Source organism: Lissotriton helveticus, chromosome 3_1, assembly GCF_964261635.1.
Source record: "Lissotriton helveticus chromosome 3_1, aLisHel1.1, whole genome shotgun sequence".
Taxonomy (NCBI): Eukaryota; Metazoa; Chordata; class Amphibia; order Caudata; family Salamandridae; genus Lissotriton; species Lissotriton helveticus.
The window spans coordinates 657,570,694-657,597,739 of NC_136061.1; the positions used below are offsets into that span (position 1 = coordinate 657,570,694).

At 46.3% G+C, this 27,046-nt stretch overlaps 1 protein-coding gene and 1 non-coding gene across 2 annotated transcripts in view; both read left to right on the plus strand.

The window, feature by feature from the left end:
* Nucleotides 1-27,046, plus strand: part of HDAC1 (histone deacetylase 1) — a 143,121-nt gene that overhangs the window by 27,647 nt on the left and 88,428 nt on the right. Inside the window, exons 2-6 of the mRNA XM_078680723.1 lie at nt 16,307-16,419; nt 24,092-24,209; nt 25,120-25,194; nt 25,608-25,746; nt 26,378-26,519. Coding sequence (XP_078536849.1) covers nt 16,307-16,419; nt 24,092-24,209; nt 25,120-25,194; nt 25,608-25,746; nt 26,378-26,519 — 587 coding nt within the window. The remainder of the gene's footprint in view (nt 1-16,306; nt 16,420-24,091; nt 24,210-25,119; nt 25,195-25,607; nt 25,747-26,377; nt 26,520-27,046) is intronic.
* On the plus strand, nt 22,305-22,479 carry LOC144825864 (small Cajal body-specific RNA 16). The gene has a single exon (XR_013609633.1).

A 27,046-nucleotide genomic window follows, 5' to 3' on the forward strand; every position in this document is an offset into this window, starting at 1 on the left:
GTAAGTGCACTATTTATGCAGCAGCATTAACTTTGGTGAACTCTGCAGCCAAAAGCCTCCTGATCTGCGCATTCGTCATGACACGTCACCCACCCTTGCGTAGTCCTAGACTCTCTTCTCTTTCAGAGCCCTGCCCTGTCCTACTGTGGGCTACTGGCCGACCACGGCTTTGGACGGTCCCTCCTTTGCAACCGCTGCCCTGAGCCTGCACTACCGTATGGTGCTTCTGCGAGGTCGGTAAGTGAAGTACAATCCCACCTGTTGGGGGGGTAGCACAACGGCTATGCACCTTCAATGGCTCTGGATGGGGCTTGGCTGTTTTGAGATGAGCACGCTCAGGAGACATGGAAGATGCTCTCAGGTGCTAACTGCCAGGACCCCAAAGCGCCAATTGAACTGTTATGTAAATGCAGATTAGCCCTAGTCTTACTCGCTCATTTGTGTTTGGAAAAATCCTCCCTTTCTTTATTCCTCGGAGGAAAAGTCCGAGATAATAATTTCAGCTTAGTTTTAAATGTCTTTTATGTTTATGGGATCAGTAAAATGTAGACCTGTATTTGCCCTATGGTCTATACCTGAAATCCCACAAAGGATATTTGGCTTAGCTTTCGGAAGGAATGTGCTTTGCAACCTCTGATTTCTTTTTTAGGTCTCACCTGAGCCAGCACGCATGCAAGGCTTTATGTAAGGGCTTCAAACTCTTGCGGTACAAAAGGGGGTGGTGATGGACGGAGCATCTGAACCAATCAAACACTCACACCCAGTCAAAAGATCTGGGTTTAAACCATCACCGTTCCTTAGCCCTCTCTGCCACCCAAGGGCTTCAAACTCTGACCACACGCTCGTGTGTGTGTGTGTTTGTTTTTTTTGGTCCCAGGCCATTGGCCTTCGCGTGCATCTTTCAAAGAAAGACAGCACACAATTGGGCAAAGGCGGGTGCATGTCCCTCCTTTGCATCCGCCCAGGACTAGGGCTTGCGAGAGCGAGCATCAGTGCCATCTGTTTCCAATTACCGCGCCCGAGTCTTGCGTTAATTGGAAACCTATTGCGCTGGTGCTGGCACTGGCTTTTTTTAGGGCTCGCCTATTATCCCGCAGGGATATAATAGGCTAGCCCTTTTGGGGTGAAACCAAGAGCTCAAACCATCGGGCGGATTTCGCGGTTTTCTAAGAGCTCACGTGAAATCACGTGACCACAAGCATGTGCATTTGCCCACATCAAAGCCTCAGTCACCCTCCCACAGGCTTCCCCAGTGCGCTCCGGCCTCCGAGAGCTTCAAAGCTTCCCCACCCACTGCTTCACACTTCACGGCCGGCAGGCCGTGAGATCCATTCCTTTAATACAGTTGGAAAAGCCCAGCCATCTGCAGTTCCTTGTAGCTTGTTGTCTGTAAGTTAATGTATGTTAAAACGTAACACAATCAGCACTCACGTTTATTTTACTAATAAAGGCAAAGCTTCCCCGCCCACTGCTTCACACTTCACGGCCGGCAGGCCATGAGATCCATTCCTTTAATACAGTTGGAAAAGCCCAGCCATCTGCAGTTCCTTGTAGCTTGTTGTCTGTAAGTTAATGTATGTTAAAACGTAACACAATCAGCACTCACGTTTATTTTACTAATAAAGGCAAAGCTTCCCCGCCCACTGCTTCACACTTCACGGCCGGCAGGCCATGAGATCCATTCCTTTAATACAGTTGGAAAAGCCCAGCCATCTGCAGTTCCTGTTGTCTGTAAGTTAATGTATGTTAAAACGTAACACAATCAGCACTCACGTTTATTTTACTAATAAAGGCAACTTCCCACATCAACGTCTGTTAGCCTTTCCACTTTACTATCACATTATGTGTGGCGTTTTATATAGCGCTAACTAGACTCCAATGTATCAGAGCGCTTTACACCAGCACTAGTTACGTTACATACACACGCATTCATTTTTGGTAGGCACAGGGGATATTAAGGGATTTTCCTAAAATCACGCAAGCTTGGGCATCCCTGCCGAGACTCGAACCCAGTTTCCCAGCTCCTAGGTCAGCCGCCCTAGCCGTAAGGCCACAATCTCTCCACATTGTTCCTTTGTTTACTATCTTAGCTATTCAAGTTTTTCAGGCGTGCCCTTTAAACTATATATGGCACTTTTATTACCTTATTGTCTTCCCTTAGTTTCTTGTTTGGCGTGTGATTTATTTTACAACCCGGCCAGGAATGTTTGCGGCTGCTGTACATTTCTTAAATTACGTGTAGGAACATGAGACAGACGTAGACTCGGCTAGTACACTACATACGGAAATGACGTATACATAGTTATTTTTCCATATTTCATAGGCCGAGGATGTAAAGTAATATTTGAGACGTGTTATACTTTTTAATCTAAAACATGAGCACTTGAAATTCGCATGCGGTTATATAATGCGCTGTTTTTTGTTATGGGTACATATTTTTGTTTTGTTGATTGTACGTGGCAAAAACGTAGCTTTTCGCCCTATGAAAGTTGCGTGCAATTGCCCATGCGTTTTTCTCGCACCTATATGAGTCGTTCAAACACGAACGCTGAGCACACCAACAAGAAAACAATGTAGTGTAACAACAGCATGTTTGTTGTGCGTATTATTTTCCTTTGTGAATGATGTCATATGCAAAGCCACGAGGTAACACAACTGCATGACTTGTTTTTCTTGTATTTTAATTCCACACATAGTTGAAACTATGGCTCTTCCCCTGTAGCTTAAATTTGAGATGTAGCCTGCTTTCAACCTGTTGCGTAAAACACATAGCCTCCTCCCAGCTGGGCCGCTGCCGAAGTCCTGCTCTGCCCCGGGGGCAGCCTCTCTTTCATTACTGGTCCCATGCTTGTGCGACCTCGACCAGCCCTGCACTTCCCACCTTCAGGCAAAGCAGCTGCCGGCAGCAGGCTTCCCCCTCCTTCTCTTACATTGGGGCCGTCGCCTGCAGATTTCCCTGTGCTGCTTGCTGCTGGAGGGGCCACTGCAGACTATCTCGCGCTGTGGACCATCCACTGTCACCTGGCCGCAGGCGGTGTCCCTCATATCAGCTGCTGCAGAGACGATCCCATACGTGCTCCCCCGCAGTTAACAATCACTTCAGCATTAATAACAATGGATCACAAGAACGCCAAACTGTGTTTACTAATAAAATGTTATACTGGAATCCCCCCACTTGTCTTTCCTTCTCGGAGCTGACGGTTTGCTTTTATCCTATTGACATGCCTTTTATGTTATGTTATGTTATGTTAATAACATTTATTAGGCGCAACAGCTGCCCCAGCAAAGGGGCGTCCTGGCGCCAGATCATGTACACAACACAACAGATCAGGGCTGAAAAAAGGGAAGATCAGATAGCAGGGGAAAACAAATGGGTTTTAATGGCCCGTCTAAAAAGAGTCAGACTATTAAGGGCACGAATGTGCACAGGAAGAGAATTCCACAGATCAGCCGCCAGAACACGGAAGGAACGTCCTCCCATCCTGCTCAGCCTGAACCTAGGCTTACTCACCAAATGGAGTGATTCAGATCTGAGGGACCGCGTGGGGACGTAAGAAGAGATGAGGCCCACCAAGGCGGGGGGAGAAGAAAGCTTCAGAATCTTAAATGTCAGACAGAGAGCCTTGAATTTGATTCTCTGTCTGACCGGAAGCCAGTGAAGAGAGGTCAGAACAGTCGAAACCGAACACCGTCTAGGAATGCCGACAATGGCCCGTGCAGCAGCATTCTGCACCCTCTGAAGCCTAGTAGCCTCCGCCTGGTTGACTCCTAGCAGCAAGGCGCTCCCGTAGTCAATCCGGTAAAGGATGGAGGCCTGAACCACCAGTTGCCGAGTGGGGGGGTCGAAGAATTTGAGGACAGGTCTCAGTCCTCGCAGAATACCATAACAGGTAGCTGCTGTCTTCGTGTGGCTGGTAAAAGATAGATTAGAATCCAGCCAGACCCCCAGATTTTTAACTTCGGCCGCTGGAAGGGGGGTCACCCCTAGTTCGGAAGGCCACCACTGATCTCCCCAGAGGTCCGCCTGCTTCCCTACTACCAGGACCTCGGTCTTCTTGGCATTAAGCTGTAGGCAGTTTATAATTTCTCTTTTTCACTGATGACCGCATTAGTTCTTTTCATCACCTTATCGTACCAGTTCTTTGCCCCCTTGGATGTCATCACTCGGATACCTGCTGCTTTTCACGTTAGGTTACAGATCCATTTATTTTTTAAAGAGAAGGTTTTACATGGTAAATATTGAATTGATATCGGTTTGTTTTAAAAAGTGGTTAACATTAAAACTGGGACTTCTCTCAAAAATTTTAAAAAACGTAAGCGTCCAGTGTGTCTCACAGCTGCAATATGGTTAGCTCGTTTCTAAGTACTCAATATTTTGGCAAACAAGGGGGCCTACAGAGAGTTACGGCATTTTGCAGAGGATCACACTGTTTGGTTGATTCGTGCGCGCCGGGATTCAGTGTTAATTAAATCACCGCGTTCTTCAGTTCAAGCATTTTTCAGCATAATCTGAGCACGTAAACTTCACACTAATACCCAGTAACGAGAAAACCAAGAGCTAAACAGAAGCAAAATGTATCCCCCATCTCTCCTCTCATACTGTAGGGGCCTGGCGAATGCTTTAGTAATATGCACAAGCAATTACTGCCACAGCTTTATTTAAAAATGTCACAAAAAGATGTTAATATTTCACCTCTGTTCTTGTTTTATGCTGTTTTAGTTTGACATAAATACCAGTTAACATGAAACTGCAACGGCATTTCCAATGCACCATCATTACCACTGCAAGAGTGAATCCCTTCAAACAATGAACAGTTTGTGATTTCTTTGCACAGATATTACATTATATATTACTTTGGGATTTCACATAATGGGGAATCAATTATTGCTATGATACTGGAGAGGCTTTGTGGTTGAGCACATTGCACACACATTAATATGGCATGCATTTCTTATCAACATTGACTCAACGATCTTAGGATTTCTCCAACTAAATGTGAAAATCTAGCAACAAGTATCACCTACACTCTTCAAGGGCATGCAAGAAGTGCTGCTTCTTTCTGAGTAACACGTTTTCGAGTGTATTGCAAGGATATGTGTCTTTTATTGAAACATCTCCTCTACTCGCCACTCTCCCTTTCCATTTACTCCCAAAGCCTTCCATTTTGCCCCCGTATTACCTCTCCTCACACCACAGCACCGCTCAACGCCACAGCACCGCTCAACGCCACAGCACCGCTCAACGCCACAGCACCGCTCAACGCCACAGCACCGCTCAGCGCCACAGCACCGCTCAGCGCCACAGCACCGCTCAGCGCCACAGCACCGCTCAGCGCCACAGCACCGCTCAGCGCCACAGCACCGCTCAGCGCCACAGCACCGCTCAGCGCCACAGCACCGCTCAGCGCCACAGCGCCCCTCAGCGCCACAGCGCCCCTCAGCGCCACAGCGCCCCTCAACGCCACAGCGCCCCTCAACGCCACAGCGCCCCTCAACGCCACAGCGCCCCTCAACGCCACAGCGCCCCTCAACGCCACTCAGCATCACTCAGCACCACTCAGCACCACTGAAGGCCACAGCATCACTCAGCATCACTCAGCGTCACTCAGCGTCACTCAGCGTCACTCAGCGTCACTCAGCGTCACTCAGCGTCACTCAGCATCACTCAGCGTCACTCAGCATCACTCAGCATCACTCAGCATCACTCAGCATCACTCAGCATCACTCAGCACCACTGAAGGCCACAGCATCACTCAGCACCACTCAGCACCACTGAAGGCCACAGCATCACTCAGCATCACTCAGCACCACTGAAGGCCACAGCATCACTCAGCATCACTCAGCATCACTGAAGGCCACAGCATCACTCAGCACCACTGAAGGCCACAGCATCACTCAGCATCACTCAGCACCACTGAAGGCCACGGCATCACTCAGCATCACTCAGCATCACTCAGCATCACTCAGCACCACTGAAGGCCACAGCATCACTCAGCATCACTCAGCACCACTGAAGGCCACAGCATCACTCAGCATCACTCAGCATCACTCAGCATCACTCAGCACCACTGAAGGCCACAGCATCACTCAGCATCACTCAGCATCACTCAGCATCACTCAGCATCACTCAGCATCACTCAGCATCACTCAGCATCACTCAGCATCACTCAGCATCACTCAGCATCACTGAAGGCCACAGCATCACTCAGCATCACTCAGCATCACTCAGCATCACTCAGCATCACTCAGCATCACTCAGCATCACTCAGCATCACTCAGCATCACTCGGCATCACTCAGCATCACTCAGCATCACTCAGCATCACTCAGCATCACTCAGCATCACTCAGCATCACTCAGCATCACTCAGCACCACTGAAGGCCACAGCATCACTCAGCACCACTGAAGGCCACAGCATCCCTCAGCACCACTGAAGGCCACAGCATCCCTCAGCATCACTCAGCATCACTCAGCACCACTGAAGGCCACAGCATCACTCCGCATCACTCAGCATCACTCAGCACCACTGAAGGCCACAGCATCACTCAGCACCACTGAAGGCCACAGCATCACTCAGCACCACTGAAGGCCACAGCATCACTCAGCACCACTGAAGGCCACAGCATCACTCAGCACCACTGAAGGCCACAGCATCACTCAGCATCACTCAGCACCACTGAAGGCCACAGCATCACTCAGCACCACTGAAGGCCACAGCATCACTCTGTGCAACCATTCAACAACTGGTTCTAATATGTTCTCTCAATGTTTCAAACTTTATTACAAATGTCACAAAAAGATGGTAATATTTCACTTCTGTTCTTGGATTTTCATCACAATAAAATACACTGAACATAATCTTCCCAAAAGTTATTTACAAAAGTTTAAGCTATTGCTATTATAAATTACAATAAATTTTATTTAAGTATTAAGTATTATAAAAAATAAAACCCATTGTTATTTGTAATGTTAATATATCTAAGTCATGTAAATACAACGCATATTGCATTACAAATGCTATAGGTGTCACGTTTGCAAAAGTTAAAACTATTGGCATTGTAAATGACAAAGCTATTAATTTCGCTATTTTCAAAACCAACACATAAATAAAAAAAATTGCCATTTACAATACTAATACCTCTAACTTTCCTAATGCGAGACCTATTGCATTGCAAATGCTTGTTTTTCTTTCAGAGCGCTTGTTTTTATGTTACCAACAGAAAGAGGGACCAACTGCTTACACCATTAGGAACACCATTAGGAACAAAACAAAAACATTGAATTTATTTAGGCCTTTGTCACTTTCAGCTGTGCTCTAGTCTATCGTCCTGCTCGCTGCACCTCAACAACCTTATGAAATTCAGACTTGAGTCTCCTGCTGTAGGAGCAATTACACACTGTGCTCTGCAACAGGCAAGTAGTCTACCCAAGCCTTTTCACCAGCATTGGTAGCAGACACCTTTTGGATGCACAGAGAACTCTGAAGATGGCGACTTCTGTCACTGGTTGTATACAAACAAATGTGCTTAAAATGTTGTTATTGGCTGGCTCGTCTATTACCCAGATAACCGATTTCTGACATCAGGAAAGGGGCATTCTTGATTGGGAAGCAGCCATAGCGGTGAGCAGAATGGCTAACTAGCTTCATGGCGCACGGTCCGCAACCGGGACTGAGAGCGGGGGACGTCAGTGGAGAAGATACGGGGCCCTTGTGAGTGCAGAGACCCTTCCGGCCAGCAGAGATACAGGTAGGTCTCGGTCTGGGACCCTGGATCGGTCTCCTCGCCCTTGCAGTAGAACTGCTTGCAACAGGTTTCCTCCTATGTCTCAAGTCTGGGCTCTGCTTCTCCATGGTCGCCTCTTGGGGAGGGTGGGGGGGTGGTTTGAGGTGCACAAAGTATTCATGGGGATACTCTGTGTGTGCCCGGGAAACTGTCTCAGCCCGGGCCGATACACGCGGGTGGGAGGGGGGATGACTGAAGCCCATTGAGCTCAATGGGGGTTATGCACCTGGGGGGTATAAAGTGTACATCGAATTGACCTCTTGCTCATGAAGGACAGAGGTGATAAAAAAAATGTGTGATACCTTTGTGGTCTCTTAAACTTCTCCAAAGCTGCGGGACTGCTGCAGGCTTTAAAGTTTGTTGACTAAGTAGTGATTGTAAAATGGCGTTTTCAGAATCTTTCCTAAGGATGGTTGGGTTGTGGTTCCATCACTTTTGTTCGCATCACTATCCTCATCAGAGAGGAAAGAGACGTGGCTAAGTCCTGCGACCGCTACGAGTCCTCATATCCAGGCAGTGCACACAGTGATTCCAGGGGGTTGGGTTGTTTCGTTACGGGGGCGCGGTGCTGGGAGGTGACTTGTCTGACAGCATAAGCAAAGAAAGCACGTGATTTACTTTAGTTTCAAGCTGAGAAAAAGAATCCAAGCACAAGCGGCCTGTTTTTCTGTCATTTGCCGCTCTCACGGTGCGCTCTATACACACCTGTAGACTGCAGAGAGAGGATGTGGCGTGTCGGCCAGAGATGTCAACTTTGGAACTGGAGATCCAGGTTCGAGTCTCTGCGTTGGTTCTAAATACTGTGATTCTTGGCAAATCAATCTCCCAGTGCCTTAAAAACAAGCACATGACATGTATTTTAACTTGCGCTCATTTACAGCGCGCTCATATCTTTTGGCCGCGCTCCCACTATGTAAATTTGAAAAATAATCACACGTCCGCGTTTTATGGATAGTGGGTTTGAATGGAGCCACCGGTGTCCCTTGCGGGGCAACCCACCCTGTACTTGTTCTTTTAGGTTCTTCCTTCATATGAGCAGCACCGAAGAGAAGAGGAGACAGGGGTGGATTACGCACACTTCAGGACAAAAGAACAAAAAAACTCAGCGGTGACACAGCGAAATACAACGTTTCATTCAGATCCCAATGAGATGGCCACTGTTTTGGCACAATTGGCCAACCCTGTAGTAAAAATTTTGACCCCCAGCTTTAACATAATTGCAGTGGCCCTTATTTTGTGGTACAAAATCTATGCGTTCAAAGCTTCCACTGTATTCACTTAGGCCGTTTATCTGACTCAAAGTAGACTATTTGGAATTCGGAAAAAGCCAGAAACTCTTAATTTCCAGAAGGATTATCCGTGTTTGAATGCAGCTGTCCATTATATCTAACATTTTGCTTTAGGCTTTGTTATCCTATAAAAAAGCTCATCCCTCCCTACACAGAGTTCTTAGATTAAACAGGCAGGTGCACGTGCTAGAAAAATAGGAAATGCATTTTTAGTCCACGTTTATTATTTTTATTTATTTAAAGTCTGAAAGTACCTGGTACATGCAGTTGTTTGTATGGTGGAAACTGTTCAGGGCGTCAGGTGAGGTCTCCCACTTTAAAAGCGACACCTATTTTCTGGACGCGTTTGTCCTCACAGAGATGTATGTGGTGAAGAATCTGGCTGCTGCCCCTGTCCGTCTGCGTTCAGCAGTTTTTGGTCTGTTACTTAGATGTATGCAGAGTTCGAAATTGGCAGGTGAATGACATTCCCAAGTGTGTGTTTGATCAAAACCGTTTTCATACTTTATATTTAAACTGTCCCTGAACAGCTGAGTTGCTGCAGGTTAAAAGGAGAGAAGGATGGTCTCCTCCACCTTGAAATGAGAGAAAGGAGAAGCAGCTCAAGAACAAGCTTTTGCAATGCAATAAATCTCTTTTGAGAACATTTGAGCTATTGGAATTGTACATGACAATGCCTTTTGATTTGTGTTTTGAAAACATGCAAGGGGCTTGTACACACACACTTTGTATTTATAGATGTTGCGTGCAAGAAGCAAGGCTGGCAGTAACTGCGTCTCTTACTACCAGCCTTGCTTCCCGAAAACAGCAACTAAGTACAAAGTGTGTGTTTACTCTCTGCTTGCAGGTTTGCAAAACACATAAATAAAAGGCATTGTCATTTACAGTGCCAATAGCTCACTCTTGCAAAAGCGAACCCTATTGCATTGCAAATGCTTGTTTCTTTCACTCTTTAGGTTTCGCCGGAAGAGCATGCATGCACTGTTGGTAAATCTATTAACAAAAAAACAAAAAGCTTATATATGGGTATGAGCCTGCCCATTAATTAACCATTGGTTGTCTTTGAAATCACTCTTGTTTCCTTGCTTCATATTGGTTGGCGCCACCTCCTCTCTGACATCCTCCTCGGGCTTTAGAGCTTGTCCCTGCAGTAAAGCATGGATTAAGTACAGCTTTCTGTTTGCAGCCAGTGTCCTTCCACTGGCTGCATGATCCTTCAAGTACTTTCTTTTGTTTTATTTTACACTTTCTTTCTACATGCACTCCTATGATGTTTGCCTGCAGTCCCTTTCCCTCCCTTATGTTTCTGCTCCTTGCAGTGTACATTGTTTCGTCCCCTTGTATTCCTCTAGTTTCTCCCACTGCCCGTTGTTTTTTTACCCCGCCTTCTTCCCGCCACCTGTTATTACTACTCCTACCCCCGCCACCTCTCCCCTTATGTTCTTGATTGCCTGCTCTGTTGGTACACGTATTGCATAGCAGCATGGGCTGCTTTGCAACATGGGTTGAAGGGGGAAAAAGGGCTATGACATGATCAACGCTGGGCACATTGTAGCACTTTTTAGGCGAGATATAATGACTGAGTAGCGAGGTTAAGCCTCGCCCCTCTTCTCCATTGGCGGGCCTCCTAAACGGCGGTCAGCCATTGGAGAATGTGTCCCAGTGATGTCATTCATTGGATCTAAGCCCCGTCCTTTTCGGATTGGGGGGCGTGTTTTTGACTCTTTCTACCTAGTGACGTTCTCAGTCAAAAACACGCCCCCCAGTCTGAAAAGGACGGGGCTAAGGCTCTGGGTATAGCTCCTCCCGCACACCACTGACTCTCGTTTGTTCTCCTTCGCCTCGCCTCCTCCTGGATCAGTGCGGAGGGTGAAGCCACAAATGTCTCCTGGCCACGGTATTCTTCCCCTCCTTTGCTGCCCCCCGTGTCTGCACTCCCCTTCTACCTTTCGCCATGTCTGCACCCACTCACCTCATGGGCTCCCGCCCCTCTTGCTGCTCCGCTCGGGTCTCTGCCGGTTTGTAGCCTCTCTGCCCCTCAGAGGCTGCGCTCACTCTCTGCTCTGGTGCCACCTCGACAGCTTCCGGGGGAAACACAAGCCGCACAGGAAGGTTCCTACCGGGGGGGGTGGGGAGGCGGAGCTTGTTGGCTGAAACCCTGAGGAGTTGAGGGCGTGTTACAGGGTCCGTGGCATCGGTTGTGCGAGCTTCCTGCCCTCCTGAGAGGAGAGTGCAACATGTCCCCGGGCGGGGGGCGGCCGTGATCACCGCTGCACACCCACCTGCGCCAGTCCGGCGCTTCTCCTCAGCAGGTTTGTGGTTTGCGTGTCTGTGGGTTGGGAGTGCGAGACGTGCTTGAAGGGGGTGGCACTGTTGACGTGTGCCGTATGGCAGACTTCCAGTGCGCGGCGGGTGGAACTGGCGCCCCCGGCACCGCTCACCTATGCAGAGGAGATGCCTTTCTCCTAGCAGCAGGTTGTTTACTTATCTGAGCGCTGCGAGGCTCGCCCTCGGTGCCAGGGGCCGGAGCCCCACGCCTGTCAGCACTTTCAAACACGCTGGTCGTGCCACGCGCTCCAACTCGGCGGGGATAGCGAGGAGCATATTAGTTATTATTTAACGCGCATATGGCGGAACCCGTTTGCATGGTAACTTAACGACTTTCGTTTTGACTGTGGAATCTGCTCCATGTGCGACGTTCGGAGCCAAAATGATGGTTTTTCCTTTTCGGCGTTATCGCGTCTTTCATTCAATGTTACTGTTTCCAGGCGTGCACGTGTTTTGGTGTCTGACATAAACTGGCAGATGCATGCGACTACTTCCTTCAGTTGTAACAGTATCTGTTAACTCTACTCTGGGTTGTGCTGACTGACCGTGAGAGGTTTTGTAGGGAGCACATCGGCCACTTTCGCCTCCACTGACTTTACTTTTTCTCCTCCCTCTGAGCACCCCCGAATCCTATTCCCAGGAGCTTTTTCCATACCAAAAACGGGATTGGTGCAGAAAGTCCGAGCATTGGGGAGGAGAGCCCGAGAGGAGGGCTCCTCCACAGAGGTGGGGGCGGGAGTACGCTGAGCAGAGAGGAAAACTTAGAGGGCTCGGTCCTTATAGAGCGTTTTTAATACGGAAACAAGTGCGTGCAAGAGGGTGAAGCGTGCAGACCGGCGAGAGGGCCTCTTCCTTTACAGGGGCAGGAGCCTGCGTATACACTGGGGGGTGGACCGGGGCATTGACCTGGTGCCGTGTTTGTGCATCTCTGGGATAGGGTCGTGCTTGGGGAACACACACTTGCTGAGAGACGCTTCCAGGAGACCTACGTCCTACAAATAGCTCTCTTCGCGGTTGTTAGACTCCAACATAGAGGCCCCTCTGGTGCTGCCTAAAGTGCTGACCGGGGGTCAGGAAAGGTTAGCTGCAAGCCAGCAGGCATTGGGGTAGATACCTTGGCAAATCGACCAGGAGTTGTAACCAATTCAGCCTGTCTACCGTTCAGGTGGTCTCTTGTACCAATGGTGAGGCCAGACACTGACACTCCAGGAACAAGAATGCTAGTCTGTGCTTTGACGCCCCTACGATACTAATACCATGGTCTGTCAGCTACCAGACCTCCTAGTGAGACTACCAGCCAGATCTCTAAGACAGTCTAATGAGAATGTACTCAATCTCTGTTCGCTTTGTGAGCCTTTTCTGTGGTAACGTTTTGTGGAATACTACACATGTCTACTATCCTACCACCTCCCTTTACTTTCTCTCTACAATCCTCTTTTCCATCTCTACCGAGGCACGCTTGCGGTTCTTCAAAGCATTATAAAAATAAGCAATAGAAAACAAAACTGGTTGCGATGCTCACCCTCACTCCCCCTCACCCACCCTCACCCTCTCACACCCTCACTCACCCCCTCACCCTCACACTCACCCCCTCACCCTCTCACACCCACCCCCTCACCCTCTCACACCCACCCCCTCACCCACCCTCCCCCTCAACCTCTCACACCCACCCCCTCACCCCCACCCCCTCACCCTCTCACACCCACCCTCACACCCACCCTCACACCCACCCCCTCACCCTCTCACACCACACCCACCCCCTCACCCTCTCACACCCACCCCCTCACCCTCTCACACCCACCCCCTCACCCTCACACCCACCCCCTCTCACCCTTACACACACCCTCTCACCCTTACACACACCCTCTCACCCTTACACACACCCTCTCACCCTTACACACACCCTCTCACCCTTACACACACCCTCTCACCCTTACACACACCCTCTCACCCTTACACACACCCTCTCACCCTTACACACACCCTCTCACCCTTACACACACCCTCTCACCCTTACACACCCTCTCACCCTTACACACACCCTCTCACCCTTACACACACCCTCTCACCCTTACACACACCCTCTCACCCTTACACACACCCTCTCACCCTTACACACACCTCTCACCCTTACACACACCTCTCACACCCTCTCACACACCCTCTCACACACCCTCTCACACACACCCCCTCACACACACCCCCCTCACACACACCCCCCTCACACACACCCCCCTCACACACACCCCCCTCACACACACCCCCCTCACACACACCCCCCTCACACACACCCCCCTCACACACACCCCCCTCACACACACCCCCCTCACACACACCCCCCTCACACACACCCCCCTCACACACACCCCCCTCACACACACCCCCCTCACACACACCCCCCTCACACACACCCCCCTCACACACACCCCCCTCACACACACCCCCCTCACACACACCCCCCTCACACACACCCCCCTCACACACACCCCCCTCACACACACCCCCCTCACACACACCCCCCTCACACACACCCCCCTCACACACACCCCCCTCACACACACCCCCCTCACACACACCCCCTCACACACACCCCCCTCACACACACCCCCCTCACACACACCCCCCTCACACACACACCCCCTCACACACACCCCCCTCACACACACCCCCTCACACACACCCCCCTCACACACACCCCCCTCACACACACCCCCCTCACACACACCCCCCTCACACACACCCCCCTCACACACACACCCCTCACACACACACCCCTCACACACACCCCTCACACACACCCCTCACACACACCCCTCACACACACCCCTCACACACCCCCCTCACACACCCCCCTCACACACCCCCCCCTCACACACCCCCCCCTCACACACCCCCCCTCACACACACCCCCCTCACACACACCCCCCTCACACACACCCCCCTCACTCACTCACCCCCCTCACTCACTCACCCCCCTCACTCACTCACCCCCCTCACTCACACACCCCCCCTCACTCACACGGCGCTGTGCGTGTCGCTGTGTGGCTCTGTGTGTGTGTGTGTGGGGGGGGGGGTTGCAAATGCAATAGGCATCGCATTTGCGAGAGATTCAGCTATTGGCATTGTAAATGACAATGCCATTTATTTATCTGTTTTCAAGACCCACACAACAATTTTGTCATTTACAATGCCAATAGCTCTAACTTTTGCAAAGGCGATACCGTTGCATTGTAAATGCTTGTTTTTTCTTGACTATACGTCATGTTGCACCACGGCTCCTGTCGGAGCCAATATACCTTGAATAGACAAAACCTAATGGCTTTGCCAATGCTTGTTTTAAAATCTGCTTTACAAACAGATATTGGTAAAACCAGTATGTTAGCACTCTCTTTATCAAAGTTAGACAAGTTGCCTTTGTCATGCTTCTCCATTTGTTTTTCCAGATCTGAGGATAATTGATGATCCAATCTTTTCTTCAGATTTTACAGTGGGGCATACAACCTACACAACTTCATCTTATCTGAAGATGTCACTTTGACTGCGTTGCACATGAAATTAACTTTAAACTGGAGACCGCCAAGGGTTAAAATGCAGTGTGCATATCACGAGAGAGTCTGATCACCAATGACTTGAGACAGCCAGTGCATGAATGAGTCCCTTATTTACCATGGTCTGTTGGCCCCTCCATAGCCACATCAATTTGCTCAGAACTTTGAAGCTCTCTTTCAGATCTAAGTACACTTTGTTTTTTTTAGCAAGTTCTCATAGCTTTTCTGCTCACAATACCATTTAGGCCAAGGTGTGAATGTAAGAGGGGAGACCGGCTCTAGGTTTTTTTAGTCTTCTTTGAAGGCTCCTGTAATTTTCCTAACAGCCTCTGAATTCACAGCCTATCAAAATGATAATGTAACTTTTTTTTTAAATATAAAGTGGTGCGTAAACTAATTAAGAAACATGAGGAAAAACACGTGTGTGACTTCCCGACCCACAACACCGATAACCTTTGCCATCCTTTCTCACTGTTTAGTCCATACAAATGAAAGGTAAGTAACTTGTATACAAACATCTGAGACTGTTAACATAGCTTAGGGAGTTTTGGCAAAGTTGTGCAATTCCTAAAGAAACAAACTGCAGATCCTAAAGACAAATTTGAGCTTCCCTGACTGTATCAAAACCTGCAAATGGAAGTACACAATATCAGGCTTGTATAGAATAGCACAGTTTACTCCATGACTGCCAACCAGTATTCAGACCTCAAGAGCGTTATAGATTAGAGTGGTCCTAGATGAAGACATTAGGTGGGCACTGCGTTGGCTGTAAGAATGGGCAACAACTACAGTCACATAGCACTACACTAGATCTGCATGTTCTTTCACAAGTGGAGATAAATGGTCATTATATGACCTCTTGAATCCACTAGTGAATATCATATGGTGTACTGCATGGTTTATTTTTTGGCATGTATGCTTATATTTATATTCTCAATGTTTGTGTATACTAATTTTCACCCATGGGATATAGGTGCAGAATCATGTGTCATCACTAATGCACACCATTGTATTTCTTTGAACTCCAGACTGGCCAAAAGTCCATATGCTTGCACTGTGGGAACAACCAAACTGTGTGATTTCACCAAAATTCTAAAGGATCTCCAGATCCTATAGTGAAATGCCACCTAGTGTAGGTGAGGGCAGATGTGTGTTTATTTCAATCCTGGATAACAGTTAATATAACCAGATATTTAAAAAATCAAAAAAGTGGTTCTTGAGGGATAGATACCCCCTAGAAACGGTTATAAATTATCTCCATTCCTATAACTGAACACACACCATGGGCCTCTTATACCCTTGGTTCACAGTGGGAAGTATGATCTTGTCGCTAATTGTTTGCCCTCTGTTTTTTTAGGAGATGTTGGGAACTATTACTATGGACAAGGGCATCCCATGAAGCCGCACCGGATCCGTATGACTCACAACCTCTTGCTCAACTATGGTCTTTACAGGAAAATGGAGATCTATGTAAGTTTCTGTCAAACCATTGTATACTAAAGGGAGCAAGTGATGGTGGTGCTTGTCTTGCACTGAAGCACAGCCTGGTTGTTGTGCACTGAAAAGGGATGCTTTTCACACGTGGAAATCTTCCACCATGCTGGCCTGTGTGTTTTTGAGCTGGGACAATGTTTTCTCCTAATGGTCTGATGTCGTGTGTGAGGTTTGGCGTGGAGGAGGGGTTCTTTTTAGGTCTCGCCTGTCGATGCGCATGCGCATCGAGCTTGCGAGACTATGGGGGCTTAAACAGTCTTTAACCAACTTGCAAGGAATCGTGGCGATTCCTTGCAGTGCCCGTGAAATTCAAGCTCAATGCGCATGCGCATTGAGCTTAAAAGCGCGTGCACATGCCCCCAGCCGCCTGCCTTGCATGTATTTTCCCTCAGGCGCACTCCTCCCACACCCCCGCTCCGCCCCCTTCCCTGCCCGCCGTGTCGCATTTCTCCTCCCCTTCTCTGCCTTCCCTCCGTCTTGTCTCTTTTGGTTTTATTCTTGTTTTAACTTTTTTTTCATCTTGGTTTGCCTTTCTTCACTTTCTACTGCAGTAACACACTCAGTTTGTCCCTTCACGCGACAGCATCTCTCAAATTGCAGTAAGTCTACAGCGGGTTCTTTTTGATGCTCTACTTCGTTGCAGTTTGTATTTTAAATTTGCACACTTTTGATGCGGCCGCTGCTTTCACTTTCGCGTGCACAGGGACGAGTCCTCTTCACATCCACCCCCTACAAGTGGTGCCTCCCGCTCACGTGCTGCTGGGTGGCTCTTGTTTACCCCACACTACCCAACCCCCCATCTTCGGGACACTGCACTGTCTCGCCCGCCAGATTTGCATTTTGCCTAGCACCCTCGCCTTCAGTTCTCGTTGACAGTAAATAATAAAGCGTTTCCGCTATGCCGGCTCTGCAGTGCAGGGCCATGAACCATGTATGATAACATCACCCAAAGTCGCCATTCACATACCGTCTATACTACCGACTTTCAAAGGCCCTCATGCTTGTCTGGCTCCTCCCTAAAGTAAAGCAATCCAGAAGTACAACTCTGAATCAAAGACTCTCTGCCTCATCACCATTTGCCAGCATGCGGAGACTTCAAAGACTTCAAGCTGTGGCCATAATCAGGCCCCCTGCTTGCCATAACCCCTCCCTTTTCCCCCTCCCTCCTGGACAGCCTCGCTCTCCCAAGCACCTCGCTTAGGCACATACATACACCACTCACGTGCTCCCCACCCCCCTCCTCCCCCGATCCTTTTCACGTCCGTCCGTCTCCCTAGATATAACACAATTACACGCAAAACTGAAAATGTACAGCTCAGCTGTTGATCTCCCAACTCAATGCCGTATGTGCGACATCAAAGAGTTTAAATACCTATATTCCAAGTGCTACTGTTAATGCAGGTTAAGTGAAACTACTAGTTGTTTTGAAACTGGCATAATAAACTCATGTTTTAAAAATATTATTTTAATCTGTGCCAATTGATTGTAGTTTGCACTCGCCACAGGCAGCACAGTCACATACGCAACGCCACTCACCCACGCAACGCCACTCACCCACGCAACGCCACTCACCCACGCAACGCCACTCACCCACGCAACGCCACTCACCCACGCAACGCCACTCACCCACGCAACGCCACTCATCCATTTGCAAAACGAAAAAGGTCAAACTCTTCTTTTTTTTTTTTTTAATATTTTTATTAATGAGATGGATTAGAATACAAAAAGAAAAAACAGAAAGCATACATACACAGGTATAGATTATCAGCTGGGTAAAAACATAGAAATATGCATGGAGGTTTAAAAAAAAAAAAAATGTCAATATACATGGAGAATTAAAAAGGTCAATATCTAGCTACACACTAGCTTCTTATTATTAAATTTACATATACTCCATTTCATCCTCTTGATTCCCTCCATTTACTAAGGGGTGCCCAAATTTTTTTCCCAAGATCTTTCTTCTTTGGTCCCTTAAAGTTATACAGACAATCCTCGATATTATGAATCCCAAGCAATCTAGTTAACCATATCTGGAATGAAGGTGCTATTGGATCTTTCCAGGCTGCCGCTATTAAAATTCTTAATACTGCAACACACAAAAATACAAAGGCTTCCGCATCCTGAGTAATATTAAGATTTTCATCCCTGCCAATTAAAACAGTCGTTGGGGATAGAAGAATTTGGCCCTCTAGCAGCCCCGATAAAAACTTCTCCATTTCAGTTAAGATCGGTTTTAAATTTGGACAAGAGTAAAACATATGGATTAAATCTGCTGGGCCTTGATCACATCTTGGACATCTGTCCGTATCCCTTTTTCCCCATTGATACAGTTTCGCAGGTGTGTAGTATAAATTAAAAATCATCTTATAATGTTGAGCTTTTAGGTTAGTTGCTCTTAAAATTTTCTTATTCAATGCCAATGCATAATCCACATCCACATTTGGGTCCCCGATTTTAATAGCCCAAGCATTTTCCACCTGTACAACATCATCTTCCATGGCCTGTAACAGGAATCCATAACCTATTTTAATCTTCCTACCCCCATTCCTTACGTATCAAACTCTTCTATTGCGAGACCTATTGCATTTTCAATGCTTGTTGAGTATCTGGTGTACTGCATGAGAGGGCTGGATTGGATGGTGACCAGATGAGGGCTGTGGTGTACATATCTTAGACATTATGGTTTCAATCATTTGGAGCCTACATTGAATGTATTTGTGCTGCAAATGTCAGACCATACTACCATGGCTAGGGTGATCGATTTCTCTCAACAGTGTTGTTCAACTGAGTACTGCCTTGTTTGGTGTTGGAGGTATCCAACTCCAGCCTCGCAAACTGAACTGTAAAGTTTGGAAAGAAATATCAGGGGGCCTGTCTTCAAGCGCCTGTGAGTGCTTCATGGTTGCTGATTCCGTGAAGTAAAACTATTTTTCCCTTGGCATAAACTCACAACAAGGATATCCTCATTCATCCAACATACACATTACAATCATAGAAGTGTATCGAGAGGGGGAAACCCAGCATGAATTAACAAACAATATACCACCGAATGTAAAAAAAAATAGCACAAATGTATTTCAAATTAATATAAACATTCATAAAAATGCAAAAAAAATGTTTTGAAAGAAAATCATAAAATATACATATAATAAAACAATCAAAAGAGACAATAACAAGTGACATTTTAAAATATCATCATAAAAACATTAATTCGAAATGGAAGTCAAGACCACATATATGATTTCCGACTAAATAGTTCCTCGAATTTAAAAACACAGGTGTCGACTCGTTTCGGTGTGCTGCCAGATTTGCACCACCTTTTTCAAGACTTTACAGGATACTTGTCTTTCATATAAATAGCACACATTCCTATATATCTGTATTGAAAACAAAATACACATATCAACCGTCAATCGGGCTGCATCTTTACCTAATACATTCTAATGCATATACAAACAACCATAATATTAAAAATCACCAATATAATAGAGAAACATCTTTTTATATACACAAATATACAAAACCACCCTTCCTTATACAGAACTTATTTAAGTAATACTAGATTTCACACCCCAGTTTAAAATTTCATAATTGATGTCGGGCTCCCCAAACAGTGACACAAAACCATACTTCCAATTCATCCATTACACCAGTTGATTATTCCTTAAATTAATCATCTATACTCAAAAGAACAGATCGTCCCTTACTCATGGGTCAAAAATATAGACCACAAGATTCCTGTGGCATGTTGATCCACAAAAGTTTTCTATATGTAGTAGAACTATATATCTTATTTTAAGTTAGACCAAGTGGCGCTGATCTTAAGTGTCACATACCTTTGTTAATATAGTCACCAACCCGAAGCACAAGTAGGTCTGTATAATCACCACTTGGTTCCTTAGTAACCTTAGGATTATATTGAAAACATCAAGAACCAAAATAAAAGTTAACGTCCACTCATCAACATTGAGTCCTATCCAAACCTGAGGATACAGTAGTATAGTCCCACCTGTTTATGCAAGACGATACAGTGCTTATAGAACTTGAAAAAGCGCTGGAGAGGATGATGGCGTATTCATAACATCTACATCAATCGACCTCTCCAGCGCATATATTCTGCTCTATGGAGAATATGTAAAAAAAAGAGAAGAAATCAGTCATCGGACATCATTCATAAACTCCTACTAATCTATGGTTATAACAATAATACTAGGACTAACAAAGCATATCTGCCTACCTTGATCTGTCGATGTATGTATCATAACAAAGAGCTCAAATGTCCACTGGTTCAAACTTCAGGTTGGTATTCTCCCATCTAATGTGGCAAACCCTTAGCTTTAATAAAGCAGAATGGATATATTTGAGGGTGCCAACGTTCGCATATGTGATATTAAATACGCTTAAATAGACACACCATAGTGGTATGCGTACCTATAGGTTCTTGCGGTTGTTGTATGCCGTAGTTATTTCCTTAAAATATATTTAGTCTGGTAATAAACCAATTGCCAGATTCCCAGATACGGAAAACCTGCAAGGCACAAATAACAAAAATAAGGAAACTCTTGAGCACAAACGCCTAGATCTATATTATGGAAATTACACAACTATCCGCCACGTTCTAAAAATCGGGGAGCAGGGCAAGTCAAGCCATGGCGTATTTGAGAAATGATCCAAAAATGCAGATTAAACTAACACCCAAACTTACCTTGTCCGAAAAAATGCACGTCCGTCTAGATCGACACCCTCCGCGGTTTGGAGATACCGAAAGCTCTAAACTCTCCGATCATCGGAGTTTATATATATCAACGATTGTAAAGTAACAGACAACACCTGTGTGAGGCCACTGGTCTCGCGTCTGAGGTCATCAAAGTGTGCCAAACAGGAAAACCAATCAAGCCCTCGTAGAGCCACGGGTTTCCGAGTAGTTATCCCGAACCTACAATAATAAACTGCATTAACCCCTGTGTTGTAGAAAAAAAATTCCAACATATATATAGGAAGAAAAACTGCATTTGGCCAATATTAAGCTACAGTATAAACATTTATCTACTGCTCTATCTTGAACGACTTATATGTTCGGTTCAGATTTATCGAAACATTACATTAAGGGGCATGCGATATACAGAATTGTCTTTTTGTTCAACAAATAATCTCTGTACCTCCACTTCTATATTCAATTCCTCTAACTGCTGATTCCCTGGCATCTTTATTTTCATGGGTCTATTTTCGAAATAGGATGTTTGCTTTTCTTGAAGCTTTTAACAGGATATCTTTTTTTTAAAAATGTTTAAAGTCTTTCACATCGGGTTATTTTTATTGCCTGCCACAATTAATTAAAACAAGCATTGGCATAGCCAATAGGTCTCGCTTTTAGGACCTTGTAAGTATAAGACTTCACGTTTACATTTACTTCATATTTAGGATGCAGTAAATGTAATCGTGAAGTCTTACACTTCAGGTTTTTTTGTTTTACTTACAAGGTCCCAGAGGCGAGACCTATTGGCTCTGCCAATGCTGGTTTCATTTGTTTGGAGAGGTAGGAGGGAAGGGGTTAATTATCAGGTGCGTTTGCTAGTGCTTTATACCTGGGCTGCGAGGAGCTTCTTGCGAGCAGGAATGCAAAATATATTTGCAATCTGCTGGAATGTTTTTTATAGCACCCTTGGGGGAAGCTGTAAAGAATTAAAGTAATCGGTGTTACCCTCCCTGGGAACTTGGCCAGCATAAACCCACGTCGTCTATTTATTTTTTTATTTGATTTTATGATTAAACTTGAAGTGTAAACTGCTTTACTGCCTGTTCTTGCACGTGTGAGTGGATATTTCATTTCGCTCTGTGTGATAAAGCGCATGGTCAAGCGCATGGTCAAGGAGGATGGCTCTTGTGTGGCTGACCCCTGGGCTCAGTTCGATACCAACGCAGCCAGTCCTGGGCCTAGAGAAACTAAAGAGCCACCTCCTCAGAGGGGCTCATGCAGTAACAGGTGTGAACATCTTAGCAGCAGTTTGGTGATCATGTATGATACTGCAAACACGCGTGAAGGTGAACTACCCGATGACTAAAATTTGTATATTTTGCCTGGTTTAGTAGCTCAGCAGATGACCTGGAAAAAGGTACATATGTGCATGCTTTCGTTGCAGGGAAACGAGCGCTGCCCACCACCGTAGTGTGACTACGAGCCTTGCTTGCAATTCCAAAACGATAGTTTGGAATGGGAATACTGTTGAAGTAACGTTAAACTAATTATCGGGTTTCTGAACTTGGCTGCTTAGCCCGTTCGTCTTTAAGAAATGTGTTCAACTTACTTGTTTTATCTGTTCTGTTGTGATTTAGAAGTCCCTGTTTAATCTAGCTCGTGGTCAAATGCAAGCACAACAAGCAAAAAAATAAAAATACAGACCCACAAAGCGTTTCCCTTGCGGGAATTGCCAAACGAGCACGCGTTGCCATTGAAAGCAATGCAAAGCGTACATGTTTTTGGCCGAAAAAGCAAATAGATTCCTAAAGGTCTTCTCCTATGCTGCGAAAAACATGCACATGTGCCCCATTGGGTCCGCTTCATAAGTACTGTGCAAGTATTCTAAACTACATTCACTGGATATGTTTTAACTGCAGTAGTTTTCAGACAGAAGAGGTTTTGAAATGACATCAAAGAAATGCAATTTGGCAGCAGCTTAACATCTGCTCGTAAGCAGGTATGCTACGAATTCCCACAGAAGCATTAGTTCTTAGCAGGGCCCGGTCTGTGCAGAGCATTACTGTAGTGTCTGGTGATATTGAATTCCAGAATTGTTACTATTGAGCTCCTCTGGGGAGCTTTTCTTTCAGTTGTTCTGTTCGTTGGTGTTACTAATGTTTACAGTACAAATCTAAAGATAACCCCCCTCAACTGTTAGGTACCCCCGTGTGTTTCTGTCGGTGCCCTTTAACCATAAAGAGCCTTTATCCTTCTGTTCAGCGCTCCATCGCTTCCCAGTTAGGTTTGTGCCATTAGCAGTATTGCCACTAAGCGAAGCCTCCGTGTGTGTTTCTCCTACGTTTCTTTCAGTAGAGTCCAGAAAACCTGTGTTGTCTTTGGTTTTAACTGTGCATGTCTCTGATTGCCAGCACTGCAGCGTGCCAGCTGCGTGGTGTGGCACTAAATCCCCATGCACACACCCAGAGTCTGCGTTAGGGCTCTCTTGTTTAGTAACTGGGGTGGTTTCATTTCTGAATCTTTCTTATCATGCTCATGGAGCTACTATTTGGAGGTGCTGCTGATGACACTGGTCACTTTCACTGGGTGAGTGGCTGGCAGTTGAGAGAGACGTTAGTATTTAGATTGGTGGGGGTACTTGATTTAGATGATTGTGGTTGCTTGTGAAAGGTTTGATGGGAAGTTGAACTGAAAGTTAGTACAGTTGTGTCAGCGCTAGGGCGATTTGGTGTCATTTGTGACAGCCACACTTCATGTTTTGGTGGCCGTTACTGTACATAATTAAGCTTCGAGCCTTCGTTGAGATGCTTCTCAAGTCGGCCTGCTTGTGGTGTTTGGGTTAGTTGATGGGTGATTCAGCTTGAAAGCTATACAGGTAGCAAATAAACAGTGGACTCCTATTCATCCGCCGTTGCTTCCCAAACTATTAATTTTAATATTGTTCTTGTTCAGCGGCCTAACAAGTCCAATGCAGAGGAGATGACGAAGTACCACAGCGACGACTACATAAAGTTTCTGCGATCGATCCGGCCTGATAACATGTCAGAGTACAGCAAACAGATGCAGCGATGTAAGTGCAAGTGTGTGGAGATCCTTGAGCAGCACCCCTAATGCCCCCCTAACACAGCTCTGTCCAGATGCCTTTATGTGCGGCTGACGTAGTGTCAGTATGAATATGGAGCTCCTCTGAGCTCTGATAGAGCGTTTGTCCAGATAGTGAAATAGAGCAAGCTGGTGCAGAGTTGTATGTGCCCGTGTGAAGACTTCCTGCCTAGCTTTTCACACCGGTACGAGTCTGGACAGAAGTGTAGGTACACAAGCAATGCATCGTACCTTTTTAAGTGTGTAGACCACACGTAGCAAGGATCGGCTATAAGAAGTAGCGACGTTGTATTTAGCCTCAGCCAGAAAAGTTCAAAATAATGGTAACTCGGATATCTGTTATGTTTTAGGCCTTTTCGTGGTAAATCGTTGGTTTTCAAAATGCATCTGACGTGATTAGTTGAGAGGTTGCTCATGTAACTAAGTGGTGTGGGAATTATAACAAATAAAAGGGAGTGAGTCTGTAAGTAGTGCAGTAGAAAGCAAATTGGAGGGTTCAGATTAATAAGGTGTTGATTGAGTTAATAAATTTCAATTTATTCTGTGATTTCACAAAGCATTGCAGTGGTTTCACTTTATACAATATAATAATGTGTGCCACTCTGATAGCCTCTGTCGTTGAATTTAACCGTACTGGGTCGGTTCTGGGGTCCATGACAGCATGCCTTCCATTGCACTAAGGTGTGAGCTGAAGTCTCTGTTCTGATGGGAGCACTCTGTAGCACCCCTTCTTTCTATGAGCAGTTATAATGCAGCATCTTTGTCAGTCTTCACTTTCACTAGGCAGCGTGGAAAAGGCCTATAATGTACTGTCTCACACCTCCCTGTTCAGCATTGTTTGCCTCTGTACCCAGACTGCCTGTGCTTGTTTCTTCCAGTCAATGTCGGAGAGGACTGCCCTGTGTTCGATGGGCTCTTTGAGTTTTGCCAGCTTTCTGCCGGAGGCTCTGTAGGTGAGCACATTAAGGCCAGCTTTCTTGTCTCAAATGTGGGATTGAAGGAGGGTAGACTAGAACAGCAGAGGTACACGGCTGGGTGAACTAGAAATGTATTTGCATGCGCAAGGTGTGGTGTGGGAGGGCCGCATGTGCTACATGCGAGGGGGCAGAGATAAGAATGTTGGTGCAAGATTGGGGCCCGAGGAGTCGGGGAGCGGGATTGCTGCGGGATGGAGATTCGCATACATTAGTGAATGTCTGGAAGGGTGGGAGGCTGTGGAGTAGAGACTGATAGTCATAATGGGAGCTGCCATTTCCTGTCGCATGCTAGCGCGCAGGGTAGTGTTTGAATACATGTAGTGCGTCTGTGCGTCAGTCACAGAGCCTTGCACTGCGTTCAGTATAACCTCCATGGTGTATTCTTTCAGCCAGCGCTGTCAAGCTGAACAAGCAGCAAACGGACATTGCGGTGAACTGGGCCGGTGGACTCCACCATGCCAAAAAATCTGAGGCTTCCGGCTTCTGCTACGTCAACGACATTGTCTTGGCCATCTTGGAGTTACTGAAGTGAGTGTGTCTCTTGCCTTACTTCTACTTTGCTGCTCTGTCACATATATCTGTATTGGGGCATTGTCACGGCAGAGGGATAGGGCTTTCAAAGTCTGACACCAGCATTAAATGATATCCATTAAATCCTCGTTTTGACCTACGGTTCCGCCACAGGAGGCTGGAGACGTTTGGTGTGCGCTTGTTCCCATGAGTTTCTTTATTGGTTTGGGGGTGGGGTGCAATTTTCTGAAACAATTTTTTGTTTGAAGGATTTAATAGACGTATACGGACAGCTCAGTACAACAGTTTATCTTATTAGACGTGCCCTACAAAACAAGGAAAATGGAAAAGTAACAGAATCCCAGTTTTTCTATATAGGGAAGCGGTTCTTGGCGCTACCATAAGGGATTCCTTTGGCTGTAACACCGACGGAGAGGAGCAATTGATGGAACTTGGTGTTAAGCTCTATAACATATGTTTCCCAGGGGCTTTAGTGTGTGCTTCACGCTTCACCTCATGAATGCTATGTTTTTGTCCTGCTTTTCTTAATGTGCATTCGAAGCTCCCACGTTGGATTTTGTTTGTGGTCAATTTTTTCCGATACCCACTAACTCTGCCCTTGCAAATGCCCTCCTTCTCTTTACTTTAGGTACCACCAGAGGGTGCTGTATATAGATATCGATATTCACCATGGTGATGGTGTGGAGGAGGCCTTTTATACCACTGACCGTGTCATGACGGCCTCGTTCCACAAGTACGGCGAGTACTTCCCTGGGACGGGGGACCTGCGGGTGAGAAGCAGAGCGATTGGAGCATGTTTTTCTGCTCCGTTTTGGATTTTTCTTTTTTTATGTAAACATTTGCAATGTCGTAAGCCGTTCCACTCCATGGTGTGTTTATGCAATGCAGTTATGGCTAAGCAAATCTGGCAGCTAGGTAGAGCTTATTTGACATGGCAGCCCTGGATGTCTGGGTGTTAAAGGGAAAAGCGAGGCAATTTGTTGGTGAAGTGCTGATGGTGGTAAAGAGGCACTTGAAGGTGCAAGAGGGCATACGGCATATTCAATGTCTTGTTTTTCTGAATATGAAAGTTGTGAAAGCTGATATACATTGGCAGAAAATGTAGATTGGTGTCAGTTGTCTGTAATGGAGATACATATTAGCTTTGAGAGTTTACCTTGGGTGGTTGGTGTGTGGATTTCTAATAATTTTATAACTAGCGAGCTGAGTGTTTTTATATCATGGAGACGAGAGGAAAGCGTAGGAGTGAGCTGAGTTTAGATAATGGAACAATTGGTAATGGTGCGGAAACTATCTA